Source organism: Sebastes umbrosus, chromosome 1, assembly GCF_015220745.1.
Source record: "Sebastes umbrosus isolate fSebUmb1 chromosome 1, fSebUmb1.pri, whole genome shotgun sequence".
Taxonomy (NCBI): domain Eukaryota; kingdom Metazoa; phylum Chordata; class Actinopteri; order Perciformes; family Sebastidae; genus Sebastes; species Sebastes umbrosus.
The window spans coordinates 42,452,620-42,477,872 of record NC_051269.1 but is presented as its reverse complement, the minus strand read 5'-3'; the positions used below and the strand labels follow the sequence as shown (position 1 = coordinate 42,477,872).

Sequence of the window (25,253 nt, the reverse complement as noted above, 5' to 3'; positions counted from 1 at the left end):
GTGCAGCAGCTCCAGTATGTGTGTGTGTGAGGGATAATGACAGGCTTCATATTATGTGGTCTGCCTCTCTCTGCTTGTTTTTCTCTACATGTGAACACATCCCAGTGTGCAAAAAGAGAGCACAGATATCTGCTTTTAGTTTGAAATCATTAACAGCAACAAAATCACAATGAGAAGGACAGATGTCCTCCTCTCTGTCTCTGTCATCTTTTTTATCAAGCAATTTTTTTTTATCTTGCAATCAATTCAGCCAACTCTTAAAGGGATAGTTGAGGTGTTTTGAAGTGGGGATAGTCAGTGTATTACCTACAGTAGATGACGGGCAGGACGCTCTCAGTTTGGAGAAGCAGACAGGAGTTACTGCACGGGATTAAAGTGATGTCCTGCTGTGGACGAGGGGGGGGGGGGGCAGCAAAACAGATTTAAACCACATGAAAATATTAAAATGAATATGAGTTTTAAGGCCCTGACACACCAAGCTGACGGTCGGCCGTCGGTGTGTAACGCACCGTCGGCTCTAGTCTGCCCATGTCGGAGGTTTTTTGGCCAATTCCCCAGCAAACGTGACGTCAGGAAGACGTTCAGATCATGTCTGTTTAACGTCCAGACGTCAGTCCAGAACAGCTTTTGTACGTCTGGTGGACGTGCAAGTTGGGTTCAATATTTGAACGTCTGGTTAGGGGCCTTTTTGGACGTCTGCGGACGTGCAACTCAGGTTACGTCAATAGTTCAACGTTAAAAAAGACGTTTTAAAAAAGACGTTGCAAAAAAAACTTTCATTCTGGCTCCTCAGTGGACGTCTTTTGGACGGTCAACAGAGACTTTAATTGATGTCTTTTGGACGTGTCTTTGCTCAGCGGTTCAGCTTAAACAAATCAGTGCACTAGGAGAGAAACGGACGTGAAGAAAGCGAGCCGATGAGTAAAATTGGCTTTGGTGAAAGCATAGACAACGGCTTCAGTTCCCCATCAGAAACATAGACTGTCTAGCTGTCTCACAGCAAGATAAACCACCAAACGCCGTACTTTTAGGTGTCGAAAATACGTTTTGCTGCTGCTCCCGTCCACGTTGCTTTACTCCCGTGCAGTAACTCCTGTCTGTTTCTCCAAACTGGAGGCGTGCCGACCACCATCTACTGTAGGTAACACACTGACTATGGAGAAGTATGATGCCCAGTGATGCTAGACGGCTGTAGTGGCATTCAGTGTGTCCCAGGATTCACAGGTTACATCTGCTGAATAGAGGCATAAACATATTACCTCAACGAGTAGATACCCCGTGACGCACCGTGATGTAAGGTACACTTAATCTAACCGATACGTAGCTCACAGTGTGAGCCCCCGGGTCGTCTGCACATTCAGAGAGAATCTCATTTTCTCTCAGCGTCTCACAGACGGAGGAGAGAAATGATTTCACTCAGTGAGGACAGAAGATGAAGCGACATTGAATTACAGCCATGATGGGATGTATAGGAGGTGAGGGGCATCGGGGTGGCCTCAGGGGTTCAAGACGCTGTCGGACCGTGGCGTTGCAGCATTCCCGCTCCTGACTGAGGACTTGGGTTGCATGCAATTCCACCACTTATTTTCTGTCAGCTCTCTACTGACAAAATAAAAGCATACATAAAATATATGGGTTAGACTCTTGCTTTAAGGTATTTCTGCAGATAGAGAGAGAGAAGGAAGGAATATTCTGATGCTGATGGCAGCTCTAATGTGCAGGTTGTAGCCTACTTTTAATAAAGTCTAATGTTGCATGAAGCAGCGGTGCAGCACTCTTATCAGAGGGTTGAGGTAGTAGGACAAATTAAATACATTTCTTTAAATGTTTCAGTGTTTACACAGTTCTCACTTATTTATATTTAATATTTTTTTAACTGAAATGTCAATTTTTTTCTATTTTTATTAGGGCTGTCAATCAATTCAAATATACTCCGTCGTACCGTCGTACCATAGACCTACTACAATGATGAATAAAAATGAAAATGTAAAAAACAGTTATTCATTTCCATTTTTAAAAGTCCACATGGAGCCACTGGAGAGGAGCTGAAGAGACGCAGGTTGCTGACCTCTGTTCTAGAATGAAGACTGGGACACTAGATGTGTTCCTGAAGGCGAGGATGTATTAACTAACCACACAAAGTGGACAACTGACCCTCGCAGAACTCTAAACACACATCGGAGCACCAAAATCCACAGATTCCCAATAACAATGTGTAAATTGTTTGAGGTGATTTCATTAACTGTAATTCTGTCTGTGGGAATATGAAGGAAATATCTAATGACTTGATAAAGCCTGGAAGGTGGATTACGTGATCTCGAGTCCTCGTCTTTGGAAAGAGTTCAAGCTTTTAATCTTCAATTTATCAGCCAGTATTAAAGCTGCACTAATCAATACTTTTATATTAACAAGTTAAATGACTGTGTAATGTGTGCTGGGTCACTTAGACGCACAGAGAATTATCACCTATAGCTCCATAAAGCCGGGAACGTTCAGCTACAGATGTTTCAGAGAAAAGGCTCTGATTAAAGGACCTGTGTGTAACATTTAGGTATGGATGAAATTTTTCTAGGTGGGTCTGTGCCACCTCCAATCAGTTTCAGCAAACATCCCGGTATGATTTAATGCAAAAAAAGTGAAGGTATCAAAAACACATTACTAATTTTCAGTTAAATAATTAACAATTATTTTATTCCAACAGGAGCAGTAAAGAATGCTTTGAAAAACACAACAGTATAAAATGTACTCAGTGGTGGAACGTAACTAAGTACTTAAATACATGTTGAGGTACTTCTACTTTACTTGAGTATTTCCATGTTCTGATACTTTCTACTTCTACTCCACTACATTTATCTGACAACTTTAGTTACTTTACAGATTCAGATTATTAATACAAAATATAATCACATCACAATCAAATTAGTAGTAGTAGTAATGTTTTTATGTGTGTGACTCAGGGAGGCCCACTATTGGCCGGCCACCACTGCTGAAAGGTTGTTATGGGATTTTTACCCAAGGATACCAAAAACGTTCTGCCTACTGCAGCTTTGAATCCAGCTGTGCCTGCAGGGCTCCAGACCATCAAATAATATAGAATCATTTTAACAAGGTTTTTAAAGTTCTAAAAGTGGATTATTAAGAACTCTTTCTTGTATATGATGAGTAGTATGAACCCACGTGACCTGCAGGCTCTTTCCATCCTCGCAGCTCATCGACCTGCTGTCTGCATGCTGCTGGAGGGGTAGGCCTACTAACTACTACCTCTCACATGAACAAACACAGCTGACACTGTGCACGAATGCACATAGTCGCTGAGGTGTGCGTGCGTGTGCACCTGGAATTTGGTGCAAGAGGAACTACCTGTTGAGTAACATGCGCACAACAAACTCTCTGTTTATTCCATAACGCACAAAAAGCATTATAACAGCATGCACGCACATCCGGAGCTCTGAACCTCCAGCAGCCCTGAAAGAGTTAAACCACCCCCCCTCCATGCACATGCACGGAGCGGCTGACTGGAGGTTAGTTGGTGCTGTTGCGGTGCAGAGCTCGAGGACGCAGCGCGCACCAAACCAGTGGAGCCAGTACTGCTGCTGCTACTGCAACTACTACTGCTGCACACTACTACTACTGCTACTACTGCCAGTACTGCTGCACGACGCACCAGCAGCCATGTCGGAGCGGACGAGGATCTGCGCGTCTGACAGCGCTCAGTCTCAGTCTCACCACTACTGAGCCTGTGAGAGGTACGTTTGTGCTCGCGTTGGATCTATCTCCTCCATGGACGGGCAGCGGGTCTTCTACGAGATGGAGAACCCTCCGGAGAACCCCAGCAAGGCTGCGGAGTACCTGCAGGAGCTCAACAAGATCATCGAGACGCAGCAGGAGCTGCTGGAGAAGCAGAAGGTCCGGATCGAGGAGCTGGAGCTGCAGGTGACGGATCTGTGCAAGGAGAACGTGTGTCTGAAGGATCAGCACCAGAGACACCTGGCCACCTGCAGACTCCTGCAGCTCCAGCAGGGCAACCACAACCACTCCTCCTCCAGCTCCTCCAGCCTGGTCGCCATCAACGAGAACGTCATGATGCACGACAAGTAAGTTGTTCATCTGATCTGATGGTTCCACATGCTGCTCCTCTGCTGCTGGAGGAGCTGAGGGCGCTGGCACCGTGCACAGAGCACTGTGCACCGTGTTTACTGTGGATCTGTGCGCGCACTTCACTGCCACTTTGTCACGGATCCATGTTTTAATTCTCCGTATGAATCTCTCCATGCTCGGGGATTATTCCCTCTACGCATGCTTTACACGCGTATTGCGTAATATGGGAACACTGTGGAGCAGCAGGCTAGATGTTAAACCATGTCATGTTCTGTGCACAGAGTCAGTCCATCGTGGTGCTGGTTAAAGCTCACCCAGTGGGTGTGACTTTGTTGTGATTGTGAACCTGCCAGCTGTGGCGTTGTCTTTCACAAAACAGCTTTACGCATCAGAATCAGAATCAGAATCACAATGGTGTTTATTGCCAGGTGTAAGAGGTATACACTAGGAATTTGCTTTGGTTTTGTTGTTGCAAGTTAAACAGTATAATAACAAAAACGTTAGAATAAAATAAGAATAAAAAAATTGAATTTCTACAAATATACAAAATAATCTATAAACAAAAATAAACATGATATAAACAGATTGTGCAAACAGTCAGGTACCAGAGGGACAGAGAGGGAGACAGTAGGGGGGTGGTATTGAGAGTCAGTGTCTGCTGGTTGCTATAGGCGACACATAAAGCTGGATGTGTGTTGTATGATGATGATGATGTGATGTACAGTCACACAGTCAGTGTTGACTTTGACTTATTATCCTCAGCGACCTTTTGATTAGAAACGACGTAGTTGCTTTGGAGAGCTGCCCGGTGCTCCTATCAGAGATGTTCCATCAGGGCTGCCAGAACCTTTTCATTAAAGGTTAATAGTTTAATAAAAGATGGAAGTGTATCCGTGCAGGCTGTATGTTCACATTAGAGAGAGAATGAGGTTATGTTTTACTGCGTGTCAACAGAATATTATAAATCACATGGTCCTCCTCGTTTTAGTATTGTGTAATATTTTATCCGCACAAGCAGGCAGAGAGCAGCTTTACTCATTCTGAGGTCACCACTGTACAGTACTTTGTGGATTTCTGATAAACTATTGCATGTTTTGAGCATTTTAAATTCGATTATCTCAAATTAATCACACATTTGTTCAAAATGTATCTTAAATGGGAGATTTGTCAAGTATTTAATCCTCTTATCAACATGGGAGTGGACAAATATGCTGCTTTATGCAAATGTATGTCTATATTTATTATTGTAAATCAATTAACAACACAGATCAATGACAGATATTGATCCAGAAACCCTCACAGGTACTGCATTTAGCATAAAACAATATGCTCCAATCATAACATGGCAAACTGCAGCCCAACAGGCAACAACAGCTGTCAGTGTGTCAGTGTGCTGACTTGACTATGACTTGCCCCAAACTGCATGTGATGATCATAAGGTGGGCTGTCTGTAAAGGGGAGACTCGTGGGTACCCATAGAACCCATTTATATTCACACATTTGGAGGTCAGAGGTCAAGGGACCCCTTTGAACATGGACATGACAGTTTTTACCTCTTCAAAAATGTAGTGTAAGTTTGGAGCGTTGACGTGGTCGGTTGGTATCGATGGATTCTTCAGGTTTTCTAGTTTCATATGATGCCGCTACAACCTAAAAATTGCCTCAAAGGTTCTATATGTAACAATGTACATGTATTAATTGCTTGTATTGCTGATGTGTGAACAGATTGTAACTTAAAAACTGAGACCTTCCCTGATTTTCTCAGTTGTCTATAACAGCCTTTGGACTGATTTCTGTGGAAAGGACTCGGGACGGTTTTGCTTCGTAACGTTACCTGATGAAGTCATTTGCAAATGGCGAGCTATTTGGTATCGTGGAGACTGGACATTACAGATAGTGACGGTGATATATGATTGTAATGTAATGTCACGTCAACAGGATGCTGACTGCAGTTCACTAAACGGCCACCGGTGTCATTAGAGCTGAGAGTTCCATATAGTACGTTAAAGAAATTAGAGTTGTTTAAAACTAATTTGCGTTAAGGTGTTATCGCGTTAACTTTAACAGCCTTATTTACCACACATCATTAAGCAGTCATCATGCTATATGGATAAAATGGCAGTATATGTATCACATTATATACCAGTTAGCACTGATCCAGGACCAGAAGTCTCTGGTTCCAGTCAGTTGAATCTCTTTAGACTGTTGGATCAGATGACTTTATCAACTTCAAGACGTCAGCTCGGACTCTGGAGAAGTTTGATGGGCCTTGTTCAGTATTCTTCTGACATTTTATTAACTAAACATGCAGCTTTAATCCCAATAAATCTCCATCCAGGACTGTGTTTTGCCTATCAGTTTATAGGTCACTGAGGAGATTTTCTACCATCCAATGAGCTTTCCAGTTTCAGGAGATAATCCATGCAGGACCAAGATGTGCAGTATATGGTCCTGGATGAAGGCTAGAAATCAATATATATATATATATTGTGATTAGGACTGCATCTAAAGATTCTTTCCATTAATCTGTTGAATATTTCCTTCTACAAAATGCCCATTATAATTTCCCAGAACCCAAGATGACTTCTTCAAATTGCTAATTTTGTCCGACCAACACTAAAGCACATGAATATATTCAGTTTACATGATATCAAACAGAGAAAAGCTGAGAACGTTTGATGAGTTACTTTAACAATTAATCTGTTATCAAAGTTGATAGCAATTCATTTTCTGTCAATCAACTGTCACATGACAAAATTCAATATAGTGGATTGTCTGTAAACTCAATTGGGAAACTGTTTATAAGTAAAGTAACCGGGAATGTCTGTTTTGTCTTATGCAGTGAGTTAAACATTTTAAAAGGCTCCTCCAGTGGTTTAGGTTGTATTTATCTTCTTTTTCTTCAGAAGTAAAGGTCAAAAGAAAAGCAGCAGAGATATCTCAACTTAAAGTCTCTCGTATGGATCAGTCTCCAAAATGCTGGATAATTTCCTGTAATATAACCAGATAGCATCTTAATCAGACCCCCCATAATCTCTCTAAACAGTTATCTGCATATGAATGTAGACTCTGTAGGCAACGGGACAGGATGTTGGTATCGGACGTTCAAACAGGCGTTGGTTGAATGCAGGTAAACCGTCTGTGTGGAGAGAAAAAGAAGCAGAAATACAATCTGGGAACCCAGCGGCTATCGACTAACGATGATTTAACTTTTTATTGGTTTAAAATGAGCTTGTAAACTGTCTGCTTGTGAAACAATCTGGTCATAGATGTCGTCTCTCAACTCCAACGCCAGTCTTGCATCTCAAGTTTCTAATCGGACCGTAAACAATGAGCAGCGTACGGAAGAGGAAGTCTTGGCGCGGATATCTGCTGACTACACCAGAACCCTAGAAATATAGCCCCCTTACCACAGAGGCTTATCATCGTCAGACCGATGGCTGATGGGTTCGAGATTGGGCCCTCCAAGCCATCTGAGGACGCATTCACAAGACATAGTCCGTTTGTTTTCTATTTAGTCTGGTTCCGTTTCACGGTGCACAAATTAGAGCGGACTAAATAAAATAAATATGAATCCCTTCTCCTCCAGTTTATCTCCAATCACTTTATAAACGTCACGATTTTTGTGTGCTTTATTTAGCATATTCTGTGTGTTCTCTTCAGCCCAGATGTCAAGCAAACATCGGACTTCTGCAGAAGTCCAGGTCAGTCCTCTCCCACTCATGTTAACCTGTTGTTTACCTTTGTCCATCCCAACAAATGCCCACACAGGCAGTCTGTGTTTTATGGTCTCGGACCGGTTGTTTTGGTCCGCACTAGAGTACCATACTGCGTTCACAGCTGCCCAAACTAACTGCACCAGAGTTTGATTAAAACAGACTAAATGTTGGCTTGTGAAAGGGCCCTAAATGGTCACACCTACAGTTTGTAGCGCAGACTTTCTGATAAAACGATGCTGACGTCACTGTGACATCATCGTGGTTATTTCTTGTGTAAAACTCCCTCCAGAGCAACAGAGCACATTAAACAGACTCCTCATGATGACGAGTAAACTGAACTTCACGTTTAAAATGAGTCGAGTGCACCTTTTAAAAAATGAAAGTGCTTCATCACGTTGATGTCTGCAGCAGTCCAGTACAACCAGAGATATCAGAGGGAGAAACGGGACGGCAGAATCTCTGACGTTAGACAGATTCATACGTTGTGTATCTCCCTCTTCCTCCATCCTCCTCCTCCTCCTCCTCCTCCTCCATCCTCCTCCTGCTGTGAGGATGAAATTGCAGCATCTCCAGCGGTGAATGATTAACTCTACTGTCTAGAGTTTGATGATCCCGGCGCAAGTTGAAAATACTGCCTTCACAAAATGTATTTTTTTTGCTCTGCAGAGCTGCATCTAACAGCAATAACCTGCTTCTGTTGATCTGTGCAATACTGTACGGCCTTTTTAACCTATGACATCATTATCATATTTGCTCACTCATCGTTTGTGCCGCGCTATAAATAGTTATCGGTGCGGAGCAGACGGAGGCTGCGAGCTCGTCTCTCTCTGGATTCACCATCCTACTGTGTGTGTGTGTGTGTGTTAGTATGTGTGTGTGTGTGTGTGTGTGTTTGTGTGTGTGTGTGTGTGACCCTTTAACACCTGAGTGGAAAAGCACACAGATTTGTGAGTGAATTTCTCTGACATGGTTCAAGTCTGTGGGTAAAAAAATCAAGCAAATGTTGAAAGCACTTCGTCTGCACACACACACACAAACACACGCACACACACACACACACACACACACACACCCAGCTGAGAGGAGTCGTGTCCCCTGTGTTCTGTCAACAGTTGGGCCACGTCAGCTGTTCTTTTTGTGTTGACCGCAGTCAGCACACAGTCCTGGCCTTGACTGGAGGGCCAATAGGGGAGCTCCGTTCCTCCCAGGCCCTCTGACACACACACACACACACACACTATAATGTTAGTGTATCACCACGCACGCAGCGAGGCAGGTCACCCTGTTACTCTAGGTAATCAGTGAAGTGAGTGAGAGGTTTCAGTAGATAGAGTGTTTCTGAGTGTGGAGCTGATACTCGCTGGTAGAGCTGCTGTTCTGTGTTTACCTTCTGCTTTATTTGGCTGTTAAAAGTTCACAACTCTCACAGCTCTTATCAAGGTCAGACTGTACTGTATGAGTGTGTTGGTAGATGTATGACCAGAGGCCTGTACTACGAAGCCAGTTCAACATATCCAGGGTATCTCTTCCTTATCTGGCTTCACTAACCTACGACGCCGGTTATCAACTCGGTAAATCAACCCAGAGTTTCTCCATCTGGCTACGAGCGCGTTCACATGAACGGACCAATCACAATCATGGACACGTCTACTGACTGCAGACAGACAGACAGAGCGGCACATTTTACAAAGGAAGAGCTATAACTATATTAGACAAATATGAAGAAGTTAAACACTTAATCCAGACTAAAAGTAACACAGTAGAAGTCAAATATAGTCCTCTAGATATGAATAGCTTTTAGACGTGTTGTGTTTTTTGTTGACATTTTCATTTTTATTTATCATTGTTGTAGGTCTATCGTACGACGTTACGACGGAGTATTAGAGCCACATTGAGGAAAAAATTAATCTGAGATTACGAGAATAAAGTCATAATATTATAAAGTAGGAATTTTACGTGTTATTTTCTTTTTTTCTCGTAAAGTTATGACTTTATTCTGTAAATCTCAGATGTTTTTTCCCTCAATGTGGCCCTAATACTCCGTAGTACATTGTCTCTTTGGCCCTCACTGCATTAAACTTATATTCTATATACTTAGAAACTGTGTTACCTTCATCACAATGATCACATGTTTTGCGGCTCCAGACTGATTTGTTTTTTGTTGCCTAAAATGTCTCTTTAGATAGTAAAGGTTGCTGACCCCTGAGCTAGATAATCAATGTTGTGCTCTAGTAAACAGTTTAATCATAAATACATTAGTATGAATTGCGATGACACGGCAAAAAAGTCACACTCAAAAAGCATGATGAACAAGACGGGCTCTGTGTTTCAAGATGGGTCGGGTGGGATGCCGACATCGCTGCAGACCCGACAGACTGAGGACAGGCCGCCCTGGTTGACAGTTGCGCCTGCGCGCAGTCTGTCCGTGCACTCGTTGTAAATCTTCCACAAGCTGCTGGCTTGACAGCTGTGAGTACTCACAGTAGCCATGTTCGTTGTTTATGTTCATAATGATAATTTGGGGGGAGTGTCTTTGGAGGGAGGCCTGGAGGGACGCGCTCTGTCAGTGTTGCCGGCTTGGCGACTTTCTCACCAACCTAGACTCACTGTATTCCTGACATTACGGTATTCTGTACACTTTTCTGGCACATTTTCTACAGTACATGCATACTTCTAGATCATGGGTAATACATATCCGTTCAGAAAAGTGCAGGGGGGAGGGAGAGGGGAGAGGCATACGTCTGCAAAGGACATTAAAACATTTTTTCATGTTTTAAAACATGATTACTCAGCAGTAAAATGACAGAGACATTTTTAAGGTCTCGCAGACGATTTATAAAGTTACTTTTTGCAAATATTTAGACTTTTTTTTGAAGGGATACACACATTTACAGAGGCACTTTGTCCAATGTGAGTGCTGTCCGGATTACCGTGGGCCCTCGTGGTAATCTGGACACCTTCTTTACTGTATTTGTTTTTCAAAATTTCTCCCAAACGGTTTGCCCAAAATGTATCACTCATACTTTGGTATGTGAGTAAGACCCGCCCCCAGAGATAAACAGATAAGCCAACCAAGTTTGTGTCTTTCCACACATTGATATCTGACGGGGCTTTTTCTGTGCTAAGTGTCCCGAAACACCGTAAATTTACGTTGCATTTAGGGACTTTTGGAGCTAATGCTGCGAGCTACTGTCATTGGAAAAGAGTTGGTTTACAGGTTGGATCAGTTTTAAAATTTACTCTCAAGATTACCAACCGTAGCTTTAAGTCATACTGAATAAGCTGAACTTTGCACTTCTTGCTCCATCACATGGACACATAGAACGAACAAACCGCTGTATGTCTTACACCCATACCAAGAGCTGTTCTTCTATATACATATTAAATATTTATTTCAGACCTGGACTTAAGGCATCATCACTTCATGTGTGTGTGTGTGTGTGTGTTTGCGTGCATCGCTGCAGAAAATAGCAGCTCGCTGGTCAGCAGCTCGGAATGCGCCGCGAATCCCGAGTCAAAAAAAGTGAACGCCGCCAGAGGACAATGTGAAAATTGGTCGGGAATATAACAAAGTTTTTGGCTTCTTGAGTAAGCACATATGCTGCTGTTGCTGTGGGCAAGCTGTGAAATATATGAGCTGTTTGTGATGCATTTAAAGGCAAAGCAGAAATACATTTCACACAAGAGAACACTGTAGATTTCTGCAGCCTGGGGGGGGGGTCTTGACAGGCTGCCATATGAATACAGAAGATGAGAAGAATAAATCAACTTTCAAAAGGAAAATACCGTTTTGTAAATAACATATTCACGGAGGGTAAAAGAGATCTGCTACGTTATATGATTCTATAAATGTTTTATTCTCAGTATGGAACATCTCGTGTGTTACTTGTTGTTAAACGAGAGTCTGTTAAAAGCTGAGCCATCAGAAGGTGAAGAATCTGGTGATTTATCAACAGGACATGGGCCGGCATCGGGAGGCAGATGCTAATGAGAAATTGATGTATCGCCAAACGACATAAACAAGAACATAAACTCCACCGCCGCATTAAATGGAAGCTGAGTTACACAGATCCTGTATATGCTGCACTATTGGTTCTCAAACTCTTCCTGTGATGTCGCCCCCCCGGTGTGAGATCACGTTATGAGATTGAAAAGTTAATTAGCCTTCGAACAAAATATATTTGACATCATTGTGGGTTTTAATGTCAATCTGATATGATTTCCAATTAAAAATGTCTTTTCTTCTATAATGACGAAAACCAAACTGCATCATGTCGTGTTACTGCAGCGACACGAGTCAGCATTTACTTTGTCAACAACGCAGTGCAGATATATATAAGAGGTATATAAGTTAACACCATTCATTGTCTATGTAAGCAGCCCGTGCAATGCATTCTGGTAGCGTGGCGGCGCGATCAGAGAGATGGAGCATCACGACGGCCGTTCCTCATTTGCATAAAGTTGAGATCCAGGCTACTTTATGCAAATCACGGGCATCCGACACGACACACCGCCTCTCAAAACTCCCGAGAATCTTTTAAACTAAAGTTGTCGATCTAAAATAAAGACAGATTCATTAACTGCACAGATTATTTCTCTCCTCAAATGTTTTCAGAAACACATTTCGGTGAACTATTTTCGTGAAATAAGAGAATAAAGTTTCCAAACGAGCCGCCATGTTGTTTCCTGTTTGAAAGCTTTGGAGCAGCAGCCCACGGAGGGAAAGCGTTCATCCAATCAGGAGCCGAGTGTGTTGTGTCTCGTGGCAGCCCACCAAGAGTCCCCTTGTGATAAAAAGCGCCCCGGTGGACACGTACCATAAATAACGCTCCAAACTTACGCTAAATTTTGTTGAGGAAAAGCTGTCATGTCCATGTTCAAAGGGTTCCCTTGACCTCTGACCTCCAGATCAGTGAATGTAAATGGGTTCTATGGGTACCCACGAGTCTCCCCTTTACAGACATGCCCACTTTATGATCATCACATGCAGTTTGGGGCAAGTCATAGTCAAGTCAGCACACTGACACACTGACAGCTGTTGTTGCCTGTTGGGCTGCAGTTTGCCATGTTATGATTGGAGCATATTGTTTTATGCTAAATGCAGTACCTGTGAGGGTTTCTGGATCAATATCTGTCATTGAGTTGTGTTGTTCATTGATTTACAATAATAAATATATATATACATTTGCATAAAGCAGTACATTTGTCCACTCCCATGTTGATTAAATACTTGACAAATCTCCCTTTAAGGTTCATTTTGAACAGATAACAAAATGTGTAGTTAATTTGTGATTAATCAGGATTAATTATGGACAATCATGCGATTAATCGCAATTGAATTAAATACTTTAATCGCTTGACAGCCCTAATTCATATTGATCAGTACATGACTGCATTACTGAACCACCATAACAAGTAACTGCACTTCTTGCAAATTGAAATAAGTCATGTTGCACAGGCATTGCACCAGTTTCTAACTTATTATATTATTATTTTACTTTTTTGGTGATAATTAGTAGAAAGTTGGAAACATTGATGTGACACTGTTCTGTGCAAGTTTTGACTTTTTTCCTTGAAATCTTCCACTCGCTCCCTCTGAGAACGACGCCACTCGCTCTGTGCTGAGTCGGGGCTCACTGATAATCTTGTGGCAGAGCGGGAGCAGGAGATATTGTTTACTGGACCAGAACAAATTAGAATTAATTTTCTTGAACTGTTGCCAAGAAGTTGTTGATCTACGAGGAACGAGTTTAAAGGTTTCACAGAGTTTTCGTTGTAAACGCACACGGCCGACATGTCTCACCATATGTACGTCGTTAAATGTGCTCTATACGATATCCAGAGCGTTAATATAGCAGCAAACAGCTATCGTCTATGTAGAGATATAGAGGAGTAATGTCTACCTGAGCAGAGAATGAAGTCGCTCTCCCTCTGTGTGTTGTAATCAGAGTTTCTCTGTGCTTTGTTGACATCGCCGGACTGGCCATATGTGCCTTTTAGTGCATGTGAGCGTGCCCCACTGGCTAGTTTACGGCCGCCGCTCTGCACTGCTCTCATATGGCGGTTACAGCTGATAACAGCGTCTCAACTGACGGCGGCATCGTTGTGGAAGCGTAACGCGCCTACCCTTCGGTTTCCCCCCTGGTTAACACTGTAAGCTCCGTTAGCACCGTTAGCAAAGAACATATATTGCAAAGAAGTGAATGTCAATTGTTCGTTCCATTGCAACATCAGCGCCCAGCAGCAGAGCTACGCTTCCGCCATTTTGGACTAAAACGTCAGCCTAAAAAGTGCCGTACAAAAGTAAAACTAAATTACTTCTATTCTGTTGTCATATTCTACCGAACTGGCCCTTTGTTGAACATTAGAATATTATAAATATAATCAGCGTTTTCAGTCCAAAATGGCGGCAGCGGCTGTTGTCAAAGAAAACACCAGAGTTTCGTCTCTTTGCTTCTATACGCTTTGCCGTTAACTAGCTGCCGGCTCAGCTGTCGCTGTATTGAGAGCCGTGCAGAGGCAAGAGAAATGCTCTGAGGTTCAAATTAAGCACCTTTATGGCCGCAACAAACATGCTTAAAAAACGACTTTTTTTGAACCCGCTATAGTTTCCATTGTCTTTCAGTTGTCTTCTTTATTGGTGTGTTTCTGCCTTTAGCACCAAAAACGACTTACTTTGCACTCCAGTCGTCAGATTTCTCTCATTCCCCTCCTGTTTTAAAAGAGCTGATCTAAACTGCCGTGAGCTTGTTGTGATATTATTTGAGTAATATTTGACATGATGTGGCTGACTGTAGTCTTAACTGACGCTGTGCTGTGAGAGAAATAAAACTGAACATGCAAAAACACTTCTTCATGCTTTCCGTTTAAAGTGGAAAAAGTAGGGGGGGCTGCCGCTAATGATCAAATGATCAAATGATCACTGTCATTATCCATAAATCTCAATTTCTCAATTAATCACTCTGTCGATAAAACTGTCAGACAATTGTGAAACATGCCCATAATTTCCCCGAGGGGCGGCTGAGGCTCACGTCGTCCACTAATCTGAAGAAGATGGGCAGTTCGATCCCCGGCTGCTCGTGTCCTTGAGCAAGATACTGAACCCCAAACTGCCGTTGATGTGTGAGTGAGCGCTTCGATTAGATCCTGATGAGCAGGTTGGAACTTTACATGGCAGACTGTGCCATCAATGTGTGAATGAAAGGCTGAATGTTGACTTGTAGTGTAAAGACTAGAAAGGTGCTGCTTTATAAATGTAAGTCCATTCACCATTTCCCAACGCCTGACGATCATCAGTCCAAAACCCAAAGAGATTCAGTTTACTATCTGACACCTTTGAGAAGCTAAACGAGAGAATACTTTGTACTTTTTGCTTGAAAAATGAAGAATGAATTGATTATCGTAGTAGTCGCTGATGATTGGCATGGAGAGGAGGTCGTGTTGCTCTGGCTCTACCTATCTGGCGTGGAGAGGAGGTTGTGTCGCTCTGGCTCTACCTATCTGGTGTGGAGAGGAGGTCATGTTGCTCTGGCTCTACCTATCTGGTGTGGAGAGGAGGTCGTGTTGCTCTGGCTCTACCTATCTGGTGTGGAGAGGAGGTCGTGTTGCTCTGGCTCTACCTATTTGGCGTGGAGAGGAGGTTGTGTCGCTCTGGCTCTACCTATCTGGTGTGGAGAAGAGGTTGCGTTGCTCTGGCTCTATCTGGTTGGCGTGGAGAGGAGGTCATGTTGCCCTGGCTTTACCTATCTGGCGTGGAGAGGAGGTTGTGTTGCTCTGGCTCTATCTGGTTGGCGTGGAGAGGAGGTCATGTTGCTCTGGCTTTACCTATCTGGCATGGAGAGGAGGTCGTGTTGCTACGGTTCTACCTGTTTGGCAAAGCCGGGAAGCTGCTTGTACGGATTGAGGCAAATTTGTGATTTTGGGCTCTACAAATAAAATATACTTGACTTAATTTTCTGACTAATGAAATGAATTCACTCAGCGTTTGAACTGTAGTTCGGTTTTTATTCCCTTTTTTTGTCATCATCTTTGAGGACTTGGCGTTCAGTGTGAGCTCCCGTGTTGCAGGAGGAGTTTTGTCTGCAGGAAGGAGGATTAAAACACGAAGTCTGAGCTAATGAGACATACAAGATTATTAAAACTTCACAGCTTAATGTGGCCATTTGAATTTTAAGCTGCCGAAAAAGTTGCTTCTCGTAGTGGGAGGAGAGATGGAGTCACTGCTTTACCTCTTTACTCTCATTCTCTGAGGTTTACAACGGTTTGTAAGCATGCAACCAAAGTAAACAGATAATTAGCAACAACTGGAACATGTGTATTTTAGTGTGACAGACAAACAGAGAAGTGGATTGTTGTGAATATTGGTTTGGGATTTTTCTATCTATATATATTTAAATACTTTATTCGTTGTGAAACTGGGTCACCATTGACATGCATTTCATGGCAACTGCTGTTGAATCCAAGGTGACTACAGCGTCCTCAGCAGAGGAACGAGCTGCTTTTAAGAGCCACATTTACCTTTTGATAAAAATCTTTCTGTATTCAGATTGAAGCAGGAAGCTGGTGAGACGTAATAACTGAGACGCCTGCTTAGTCTTAAACTATTTATTATCTCTAATTATTGATGGTTTAGGAACAATGGGCCTTGTAAGGGCAAATTATGCACATATTTATATTTGGTAAAATTGTTTACGTTGGCATGACATATCACCAGTTACAGTTTTCGTATAGTTTAAATAGCCGCCATGTATGATTATATTGTTTACCATTTTCTTGTTATAAAGTGCTAGAATAGATATTTTATTATTTACGATGGATAGAGTGCCGTAAGCTAGCTTTGAAGAAGGCTTTTGGAAGATGCTGTGAAGTCTGCGTAGGTGTGGTGTCATATAGCGTACAGTGATAGTGTGATAAAGTTTATCGTTCACCAATCAGCCATAACATCAGGTCAGCACGGTGCACCCTGAGCGGTCCCCATTCACAACAAACTGCTCCTCACTGTGTGTTCTGACACCTTTCTATCACAACCAGCATGAACTGTTTCAGCAGTTTGAGCTCCAGTAGCTCTTCTGTTGGATCGGACAACACGGGCCAGCCTTCGCTCCCCACGTGCATCAATGAGCCTCAGGTCTGACCCTGTCGCCGGTTCACCGGTTCACCGGTTCTCCTTCCTTGGACCACTTCTGGTAGGTCCTGACCACTGCAGACCGGGAACATCCCACAAGAGCTGCAGTTCTGGAGATGCTCTGACCCGGTCGTCTATCCGTCACTATCTGGTCCTCGTCAAAGTCACTCACATCCTTACGCTGGCCACTTTTATCTGCTTCCAACACAAAGTTCAAAATGTTCAAAATGTTCACTTGTTGTCTAATATATTGTTTATACAGTGGTCTGAATCTTATGGCTGATCGGTGTGTATGGAACATCAAGTCGGTAGTGGACCGGGCGAGAACTTTAACCCCCCAAAACTGAAACTGACTCTTTAGAGGAGGAGGAAATGACTGTTATTATCCTAAAGTTATGACTTTATTCTCATTAAATTATCATAATCTCCGTGCTCTATAAAGCTTTGTTTGCCTCTATAAGTTATTAAGCACCACTGTTGACTTATTTACTTATTTAAAGCTCTCCGTTAGCATACAGGTCCACTGTGTAGAACAGTGTTGGTATTCACCCGGATGGATGAGATCTAACTCTGCTCCTCCTGGCTCCGTCCATTTGAGAGCAGATGATAACATTTCTCTCTCTGGGATCGTACCCGCTGTGTAAATGGAGGCCATCTATCATTCAGCTGAAGCCATTTCCCCGCCAGCTGCAGGACCCGTCCTCTGGACTGGCTGGACCGCCGCTCATCCATTATATCACGGTGGAACCTAAAGGCTCATTGTGGAACAACAACCTGGAATTGCAATTCAACGCCAGTCAGTTATCAGCGAGGCAGACGGGGACCGATGTACATGATGTAGGTGATTCTGAAGCTGCTACGCCAGTGATGATGTGTTCACTCATTAACATGGTAACTGCTGCGGGGGGGGATATTTTGTGGAGGACATGATAAACACAGCAAATGAGGAAATGCTTCAGTTCCACAGACGTACGTAGATGTTTCCCTCCTCTTCATCATTTCTCCTGAGAGACAAATGAGCTCTTTTTGTTTGCCAGTGTTTTGAACTTTGACTAAAAGGAGTCAGAGCAGCTGCCATCTCTGAGCAGTTCGTATGAACAAGCTGTTTTATGATCATCGCTTGGCACGTCTCGGTCCTGTCTGTTGACTCTCCGTCTCACAGCTCCACCAGACCTCCGCTGTCACTCTGCCAGAGGCCTGCAGTGATTGGAGGGCTTCAGCATTAATCGCGTTAGCACACACTTTGACGATAATTCTGACACTTTTGCATAGGCAGGGAGAGCTGCTGCATCAAATCAAGCGCTCCTAGTTTCTCACCAAAGTTGCATCAACAAATGACTGCATGGTTCGTCTCTCAGTACTTTCTGTCTGCGGCTCACAGCCTCATGTTCATTACAGTACTGATGATGTTCGTCTGAAGAAAAAACAATGTATACTGTAGTTTAATTTCTAATGAATGTAATTTCATAGAAGGTCAAATTAAGCATCAGACCAGACTTGGTATCAGCGGATAGACAATATTAAAGGACTCGGATCTGAATCAGGGCGGAAAAAAACTTGGGTCATCCCTACTAACTAGTTTATTGAATAGACAAGAAATTGATACTTTGGGAACAGGCTGCCATATAAAAGATGTATTTATTTATTTATTTATTTATTTATTTACTTATTTATTTATTTACTTATTTGTTTATTCACTTATTTACTTACTTATTTATTTATTTATTTACTTATTTAGTTATTTATTTATTTACTCATTTATTTATTTATTTATTTACTTATTTACTTTATTTATTTACTTATTTACTTATTTACTTATTTATTTATGAATTAATTAATTAACTTATTTACTTTATTAACTTATTTATTTACTTATTTACTATTTATTTATTCAGGAAGTAAAAAAACTTGGGTCATCCCTACTAACTAGTTTATTGAATAGACAAGACATTGATACTTTGGGAACAGGCTGCCATATAAAAGATTTATTTATTTATTTATTTATTTATTTATTTACTTACTTGTTTATTCACTTATTTATTTATTTATTTACTTATTTAGTTATTTATTTACTTATTTATTTATTTATTAATTAATTAATTAACTTATTTACTTTATTAACTTATTTATTTACTTATTTACTATTTATTTATTTATTTACTTATTTATTTATTTACTTATTTACTTATTTATTTATTTACTTATTTACTTTATTTATTTACTTATTTATTTATTTATTTACTTATTTATTTTATTAACTTATTTATGTACTTATTTATTTACTTATTTACTATTTATTTATTTATTAACTTATTTATTTATTTATTTACTTATTCACTTAATTTATTTACTTATTTACTTATTTATTTATTTATTTACTTATTTACTTTCTTAACTTATTTATTTACTTATTTATTTACTTATTTACTATTTATTTATTTATTAACTTATTTATTTACTTATTTACTTATTTACTTTACTTATTAATTTATTTGACATGGACACATGTAGGCATTGTTACACTAAATTAAAGTTCAACCGATGCAACGTTTATATTGTAATACTTCTAGCCGTAGCTAATTTGCAGACCTTGTCTCTGGTTAGGCTTTTCAGAAAAAATTTAAATACATAATACCACCTCGTACATTACAATCAATTTACATATTATATGCTCGCAGTCAGTAATCAGTGATCACAGGTTTGGTTTAGTTTCAGCCAGTGTTTCACCTTTTCATTAAACATTTTCAGTTTATATGTTAAACTGTTTATTACAGGTTCCCATTTTCATCTAGTTTGGAATATGCTTCATAAATGAACCATAGTTTGTACACTGCAAGTGTCACGTGTACATATGTAAACACACACACACACACACACAGGAAGTGCCGCAGCCAGCTGCTGACAGCTGTCTTTCTGTCAGATGAAACAGACTTTAGACTAAATGATCTCGTCTCCACCAAAAAATAACAAAAGAGTGATGAATGGGAGATGTGACAGGAGACTAATGTGCATCTTTGAGTTGGTGATTTGTTATCTGTCCCGTAGTTCAGAACCTCTTCAAGGTGGTGTTTGAGTGTAAATGAGCTGCAGACTGAAGAATACCTGCAGGTCCACTCACAGAGCTGCTTCATTAAACCTCTCTCTGAGATGACAGGAGGTTTTCATCTTGACATTTTCAATCAGTGTGTTTTAGAGGCTCGGTCTAACGGCGGTTTGAAAATAATTTCTCTTTTGTCAAATACTGATTTACCTGCTTGAAGAAAGACACAATATACAGTATATCGAAGTCTTTGAGTCCTTTTATATGATATTAAACATCCGTCTGGGTCAGAGGTCAGCAACCTGCGTCTCTTCAGCTCCTCTCCAGTGGCTCCCTGGGGAGTTTAAAAATGGAAATGAATAATAAATACATTTTTTGTTTACATTTTCATTTTTATTTATCATTGTTGTAGGTCTATGGTACGACGGAGTATCAGGTCCACATTGAGGAAAAAAAATTAATTTGAGATTTCGAGGAATAAAGTCATAATATTATGAAGTAGTAATTTTACGTGTTATTTTCTTTTTTTCTCGTAAAGTTCCGACTTTTTTTCCGTTAAGTTATGACTTTAGTCTCGTAAAGTTATGACTTTTTTTCTCGTAAAGTTATGACTTTATTCTCGTAAAGTTATGACTTTATTCTCGTAAAGTTATGACTTTATTCTCGTAAAGTTACTACTTTATTCTGCAAATCTCAGATGTTTTTTCCCTCAATGTGGCCCTAATACTCCGTAGTACATTGTCTCTTTGGCCCTCACTGCATTAGACACATATATTATATACTTAGACTATAAACTGTGTTACCTTCATCACAATGATCAGATGTTTTGCGGCTCCAGACAGATTTGTCTCTTTTGATAGTAAAGGTTTCCGACCCCTGCTCTGGGTGTCGGCACAGAAAGCTGTCCGTCACTGACGTGAAATGGTTTTGTTTGTATGTTTGTCTTCCTCTTTCCATCTCAGTTTATCCTGATTATCACACATCTGTATCCCAGCTGTACATAGATGTTTTAAGTTGTGATCAAGCATAACTTCAGTAATCTTCCTGAAACCCAGTGACCCTGGAGAGCTGTTATCTTCTGAAGCCAGATGGATGAATTTGAAGGTGGATGAAAAACAAAATCTACAAATATTCACATGCCTTTTTTTTCCCCTTCAAAGTGGAATGTTAACTCTGTGTCCTCGACATATATTCATATTTGAGCAACCTATTACCTGCTTATGGAGAAGTAAAAGTGTTGTTCATTACTGAAACGCACACTTGGTCCCTCTTCTAAAGTCGTTTTTAGTTCTCCTCTCTGAAGACTCTGAGTTGTTCTTTCTCTATTTGAAATCAACTCTTACTTTTGGAGTCTGTGCAGACCTCCGTTGTGCCCCGTAGCTAAAATGTTCCAAATATTTGTGACATCTCCACCCGTCTGCGCTTCGGGCCAGAAGCTTCCTCCGGGACGTGGAGCCGGTGCGGACGTATCGACAGCACAGAGAGATGAGTTCCATTTCATTTCACATCATCCAGCCGACTGAAAACTGGAGCTGCTCTGGAGGCCAAGATTTTCCACTCAACTTATAGTTGGATCCTGTGAGTTTCCTCAGGCTTTATCAGAGGTCGAGTGTTTGGTAAAAGGGTGGCTCAAATGACAGCGGCTGTACCGTCTCTGGGTATCAAACACACATGCAGCATTTTTTAGATATAAGAATGGATGTATTAATCTCCCGGGTACCAAACTGTCCAAACCGTCCTCATCGAAAAACGTCCGTGTAGTTCGTCTGTGCAAGCAGCTTGATACGACTATGGATGTATAATAAGAACTGGACACGTCAATTGTGACTGCCTCTGTGGCTTCTAGACGCCGACGGTAACGTTAATATTGCCGTTGCTTTGCAGCGGTGTTCTAACAACTCAACCACTTGAACGCCAAGAATATCGTGTACACGACCTCCCATGTTGTAAACACCAGCTCACGAGTTTCATTTGAAGGCACCAATAGATTGTATATAAAGATGGATGAAATGACAGCTCCCCAAAAGTGACGCTAAAACATCTGGATCGCCCCCTGGTGGCTGGCTGCAGTATAGCTCATAAATCCCGCCCTCTCCATGTTAGTGGACGGGAATTGGGCCAAACTAAAAAGTAAAAGTGCACGTCAAATGCAGTTTTCCAAAGATGGTTTCTTTCATTTTAGGTAGTTCTTATCACTCTGATGTTAATTTGTTGGATAAATTTAGCTTAATTAGTTATTTGATGCTATGAAAAGTCGATGAGACGTCATGATTGACAGCTGTGATTGACAGCTGCTCTGAATGAAGTAGTCGCAGCCGGAGGCTCGAGAATTGTACGAGAGAGGAGATGTAACTTTAACTTTCCATAACCGTCATAAGTCTGTGTAATAGTGTCAATATGATCATTACTGTAGAGATATTATGGTTATAGTGGAGATTCACACTGTGCCTCAACCTCCATCAAAACCACTGATCCATTTTAAAGTCATCGAGGTCAGGACTCACATTTCCCCAACATGCTCAGAGTACTGAAACTGTTGATGTGAAGAAACACCGACTCCAAACGGAGGTCCTCCCACATTACTGCACTCCTCCCTCCGTCCTCCGTCCTCCAGACTGAGACTAACCTGACTCGCCTCATCTCTTCATCTCTTCATCTCTTCTGCTTCTGAAGGATTTCCTTTCATTCTCTTCAACACCTGCCCAAAGGTCATGTCCACAAGTGTTGGAGCCAAGATTGACCACTAAATCAAGAGTTTGGTGTCTGAGCCCTCTCTCTCTCTCTCTCTTTTTCTCTCTCTCTCTCTCTCGCTCTATCTCTCATCTCAATGCTGCGGTCACATAATAGTATCCCAGTGACCTCGGCTGCTCTGCTGTTAGGACTTACTCGTGTGGTTGTGCACCGTGTGGTTTTGAAAATGTGAGAGATTTGCATAACAAACGTTCAGTTTTAAAATACCAGACTGCAGTAACACAATGGTTCATTAGCTCAAGTTACATGAAGATGCAGTGGTGTCTGGGATAATCTGTAGAGCTGCAACGATTATAGATTAACCAACTATTTTGATAATCTATGAATCATTTTGAGTAATTCTACTTCTTAAATGTGAATGTTTTCTGGTTTCTTTACTCCTCTATGACAGTAAACTGTAGGGGTGTAACGATTCATCTACCACATTGATATATCGGTTTATATTCCTACGATCCAACTACATCGATAGGTACTCGGCAAGTTGTCCTTCACGGGAGACGTATATTGATATAAAATCGATTGTATGGATACTGAGGATTTGCACCTTGTATTTAAGAAAGACAAACGTTCTATGAAAGTGTTTTTTAGCACTTTTATTAGTAAAGAAATGTTAAACATTACTCCGCTAGCTTTGGTCTCCAGGGCCGGAGTCTCCTCTGCTCCTCTGCTCCTCTGCCTGCCTTCACTCACACACCGCGCTCCTTCTCTCTCTCTCTCTCCACCTCTCACGTGCATGCTGCTCACTCCACACTGCAGAAGAGTTAGTTTAGCTCTGAGAATATCTAGTGAATGTTCAGTGGACGTTTGTGCAGAAATAACTGCTGCAGCTCCTCCAGACCAACAGAGGTTTCCCGTGTCTTGTGAAGTGACGGGGCTCCGCAGAGAGAAACGTTATCGTCTCCGACCAAAACTCCGGCGTCTCCCCCGTTCCCTCCGGCCGCGGTCGGGAGGCTGAGGCGGGAAAAGCCAACACTAGGATCAGCATTGATTCATGGAGAGACCTTGGTCTGGTCAGCTAACATTACTGCCAAGCAGCTGAAATATAGAGTGATATTGTGCTTTTAGCTGACGTGTGTCTCCTCACTGTGTTGAGTGATGCTCCTTCATGTCTATGTAGAGCGAGCACAAGCGCCAGCAACAGGACGCTGACTTTAGTTGACTTAACGGCCACAGGTGAAGCTGTTAACAAGACATTTCTGATTCTTACAGAGTCCCTTTAAACAGCGTTTGTAGAGGAATGATTCTGTCCCAAGCTGTTTGATCACTATCAGCGGTTGATCTCTGTATTATTGCTCCACCTTGCAAAGGTAGGTCTTAGGTTTTAGTGAGTCGTTAGGAATGAGCAAATAATAAAAATAGGAAATATATCACTCTCCAAAATACTTTTCTTTGGCTTGACAACGAGGCTTATTAGCTGTCGCAGCCCGACTGTCATTGACAAGCTGAAAATGTGAGCGGGTTGTGAGGAGCGGGGGGGTTAATTGTTGAGTTGGTGGTATTGATCAGCAACCCTATCAACTCCTCACAGATGGATTCTGGGCTGTGGGTGCAGCATAAATTCAGCTTCTTGTTACAGTAAACCAATAAAATGTTGCTGTATGGATGTGGGTAGAATTTGTATTGGGAGTTTTTCAGCACTTTTCTTGAAGCAAAACAATACTAAGCCAGTATCCTGGGTTTTAGACGTGTTTCTTATCGGGACCGGATCGACCCAACTCAAGAGGGGTCTAAAGATATTAGACGTTTGGTAGAGGTTGGTCTAAATCAGCGGTTCCCAACCTTGTTTCTTAGGGAACGTCTTTTCTATCATTGAGTAAACTGATGTCTCCTGACTAAGTGACATCTTTTTTTGTTATTTAATATTTTATTCAATGCATAACAAAAACAGTACAGAACGACTGATAAATTGTACAATTAACCCAAAGAGGGAACCCAATAACTGCAGGAAGTTTGTGTAAAACGAGCGATTTGGATGAATTTTGAGCGTAATTTTTTCCTGTGAGTGTTGCATCAGAGATGAGTTTTCCTGTTATTTTTAGGAACTTTTAATAGTATATTGCACTTTTTTTAACAGTCATACATATTTAATAGGCCTCTTTTTTTTTGGTAAATTCAGTGTTTTCTTCTCGTCTGTTCGGTTGTTTTTATTGCATACTTCTCTATTTTTTAGTTTATATCTTAAATAACAATCCAAACTTTAAAAATAACAATTTCATCGTTCATCAGAAATGAACGAAATGCTGACATATAGACTGACTGCATATTATTATTATTATTATTTATTATTTATTATATATATATATATATATAGCGTTTTATATATATATATATATAAAGATATATATATCGTTTTATAAAAATATAGCGTTTTATAAAAAAATATATTTTTTATAAAACGCTATATTTTTATAAAACGCTATATCGTGACAGTAGTTCATGAAACAGGTAATCTGAAAAGAATCATGTTCCTCTGTGTCCTCCGGTGCTCCTAATGGCATCTGCAAGATTTCACAGACCGGAG

At 41.2% G+C, this 25,253-nt stretch overlaps 1 protein-coding gene across 6 annotated transcripts in view; it reads left to right on the top strand.

The window, feature by feature from the left end:
- Nucleotides 1-2,851: 2,851 nt before the first annotated feature.
- The window catches only part of iqsec1b (IQ motif and Sec7 domain ArfGEF 1b), a 222,108-nt gene continuing 199,706 nt past the window's right edge, over nucleotides 2,852-25,253 (top strand). For all 6 annotated transcript variants that reach the window (XM_037783330.1, XM_037783354.1, XM_037783338.1 and 3 more), the window contains exon 1: nucleotides 2,852-4,094. In XM_037783330.1, coding sequence (XP_037639258.1) covers nucleotides 3,781-4,094 — 314 coding nt within the window. In that variant the 5' untranslated portion in view covers nucleotides 2,852-3,780. The remainder of the gene's footprint in view (nucleotides 4,095-25,253) is intronic.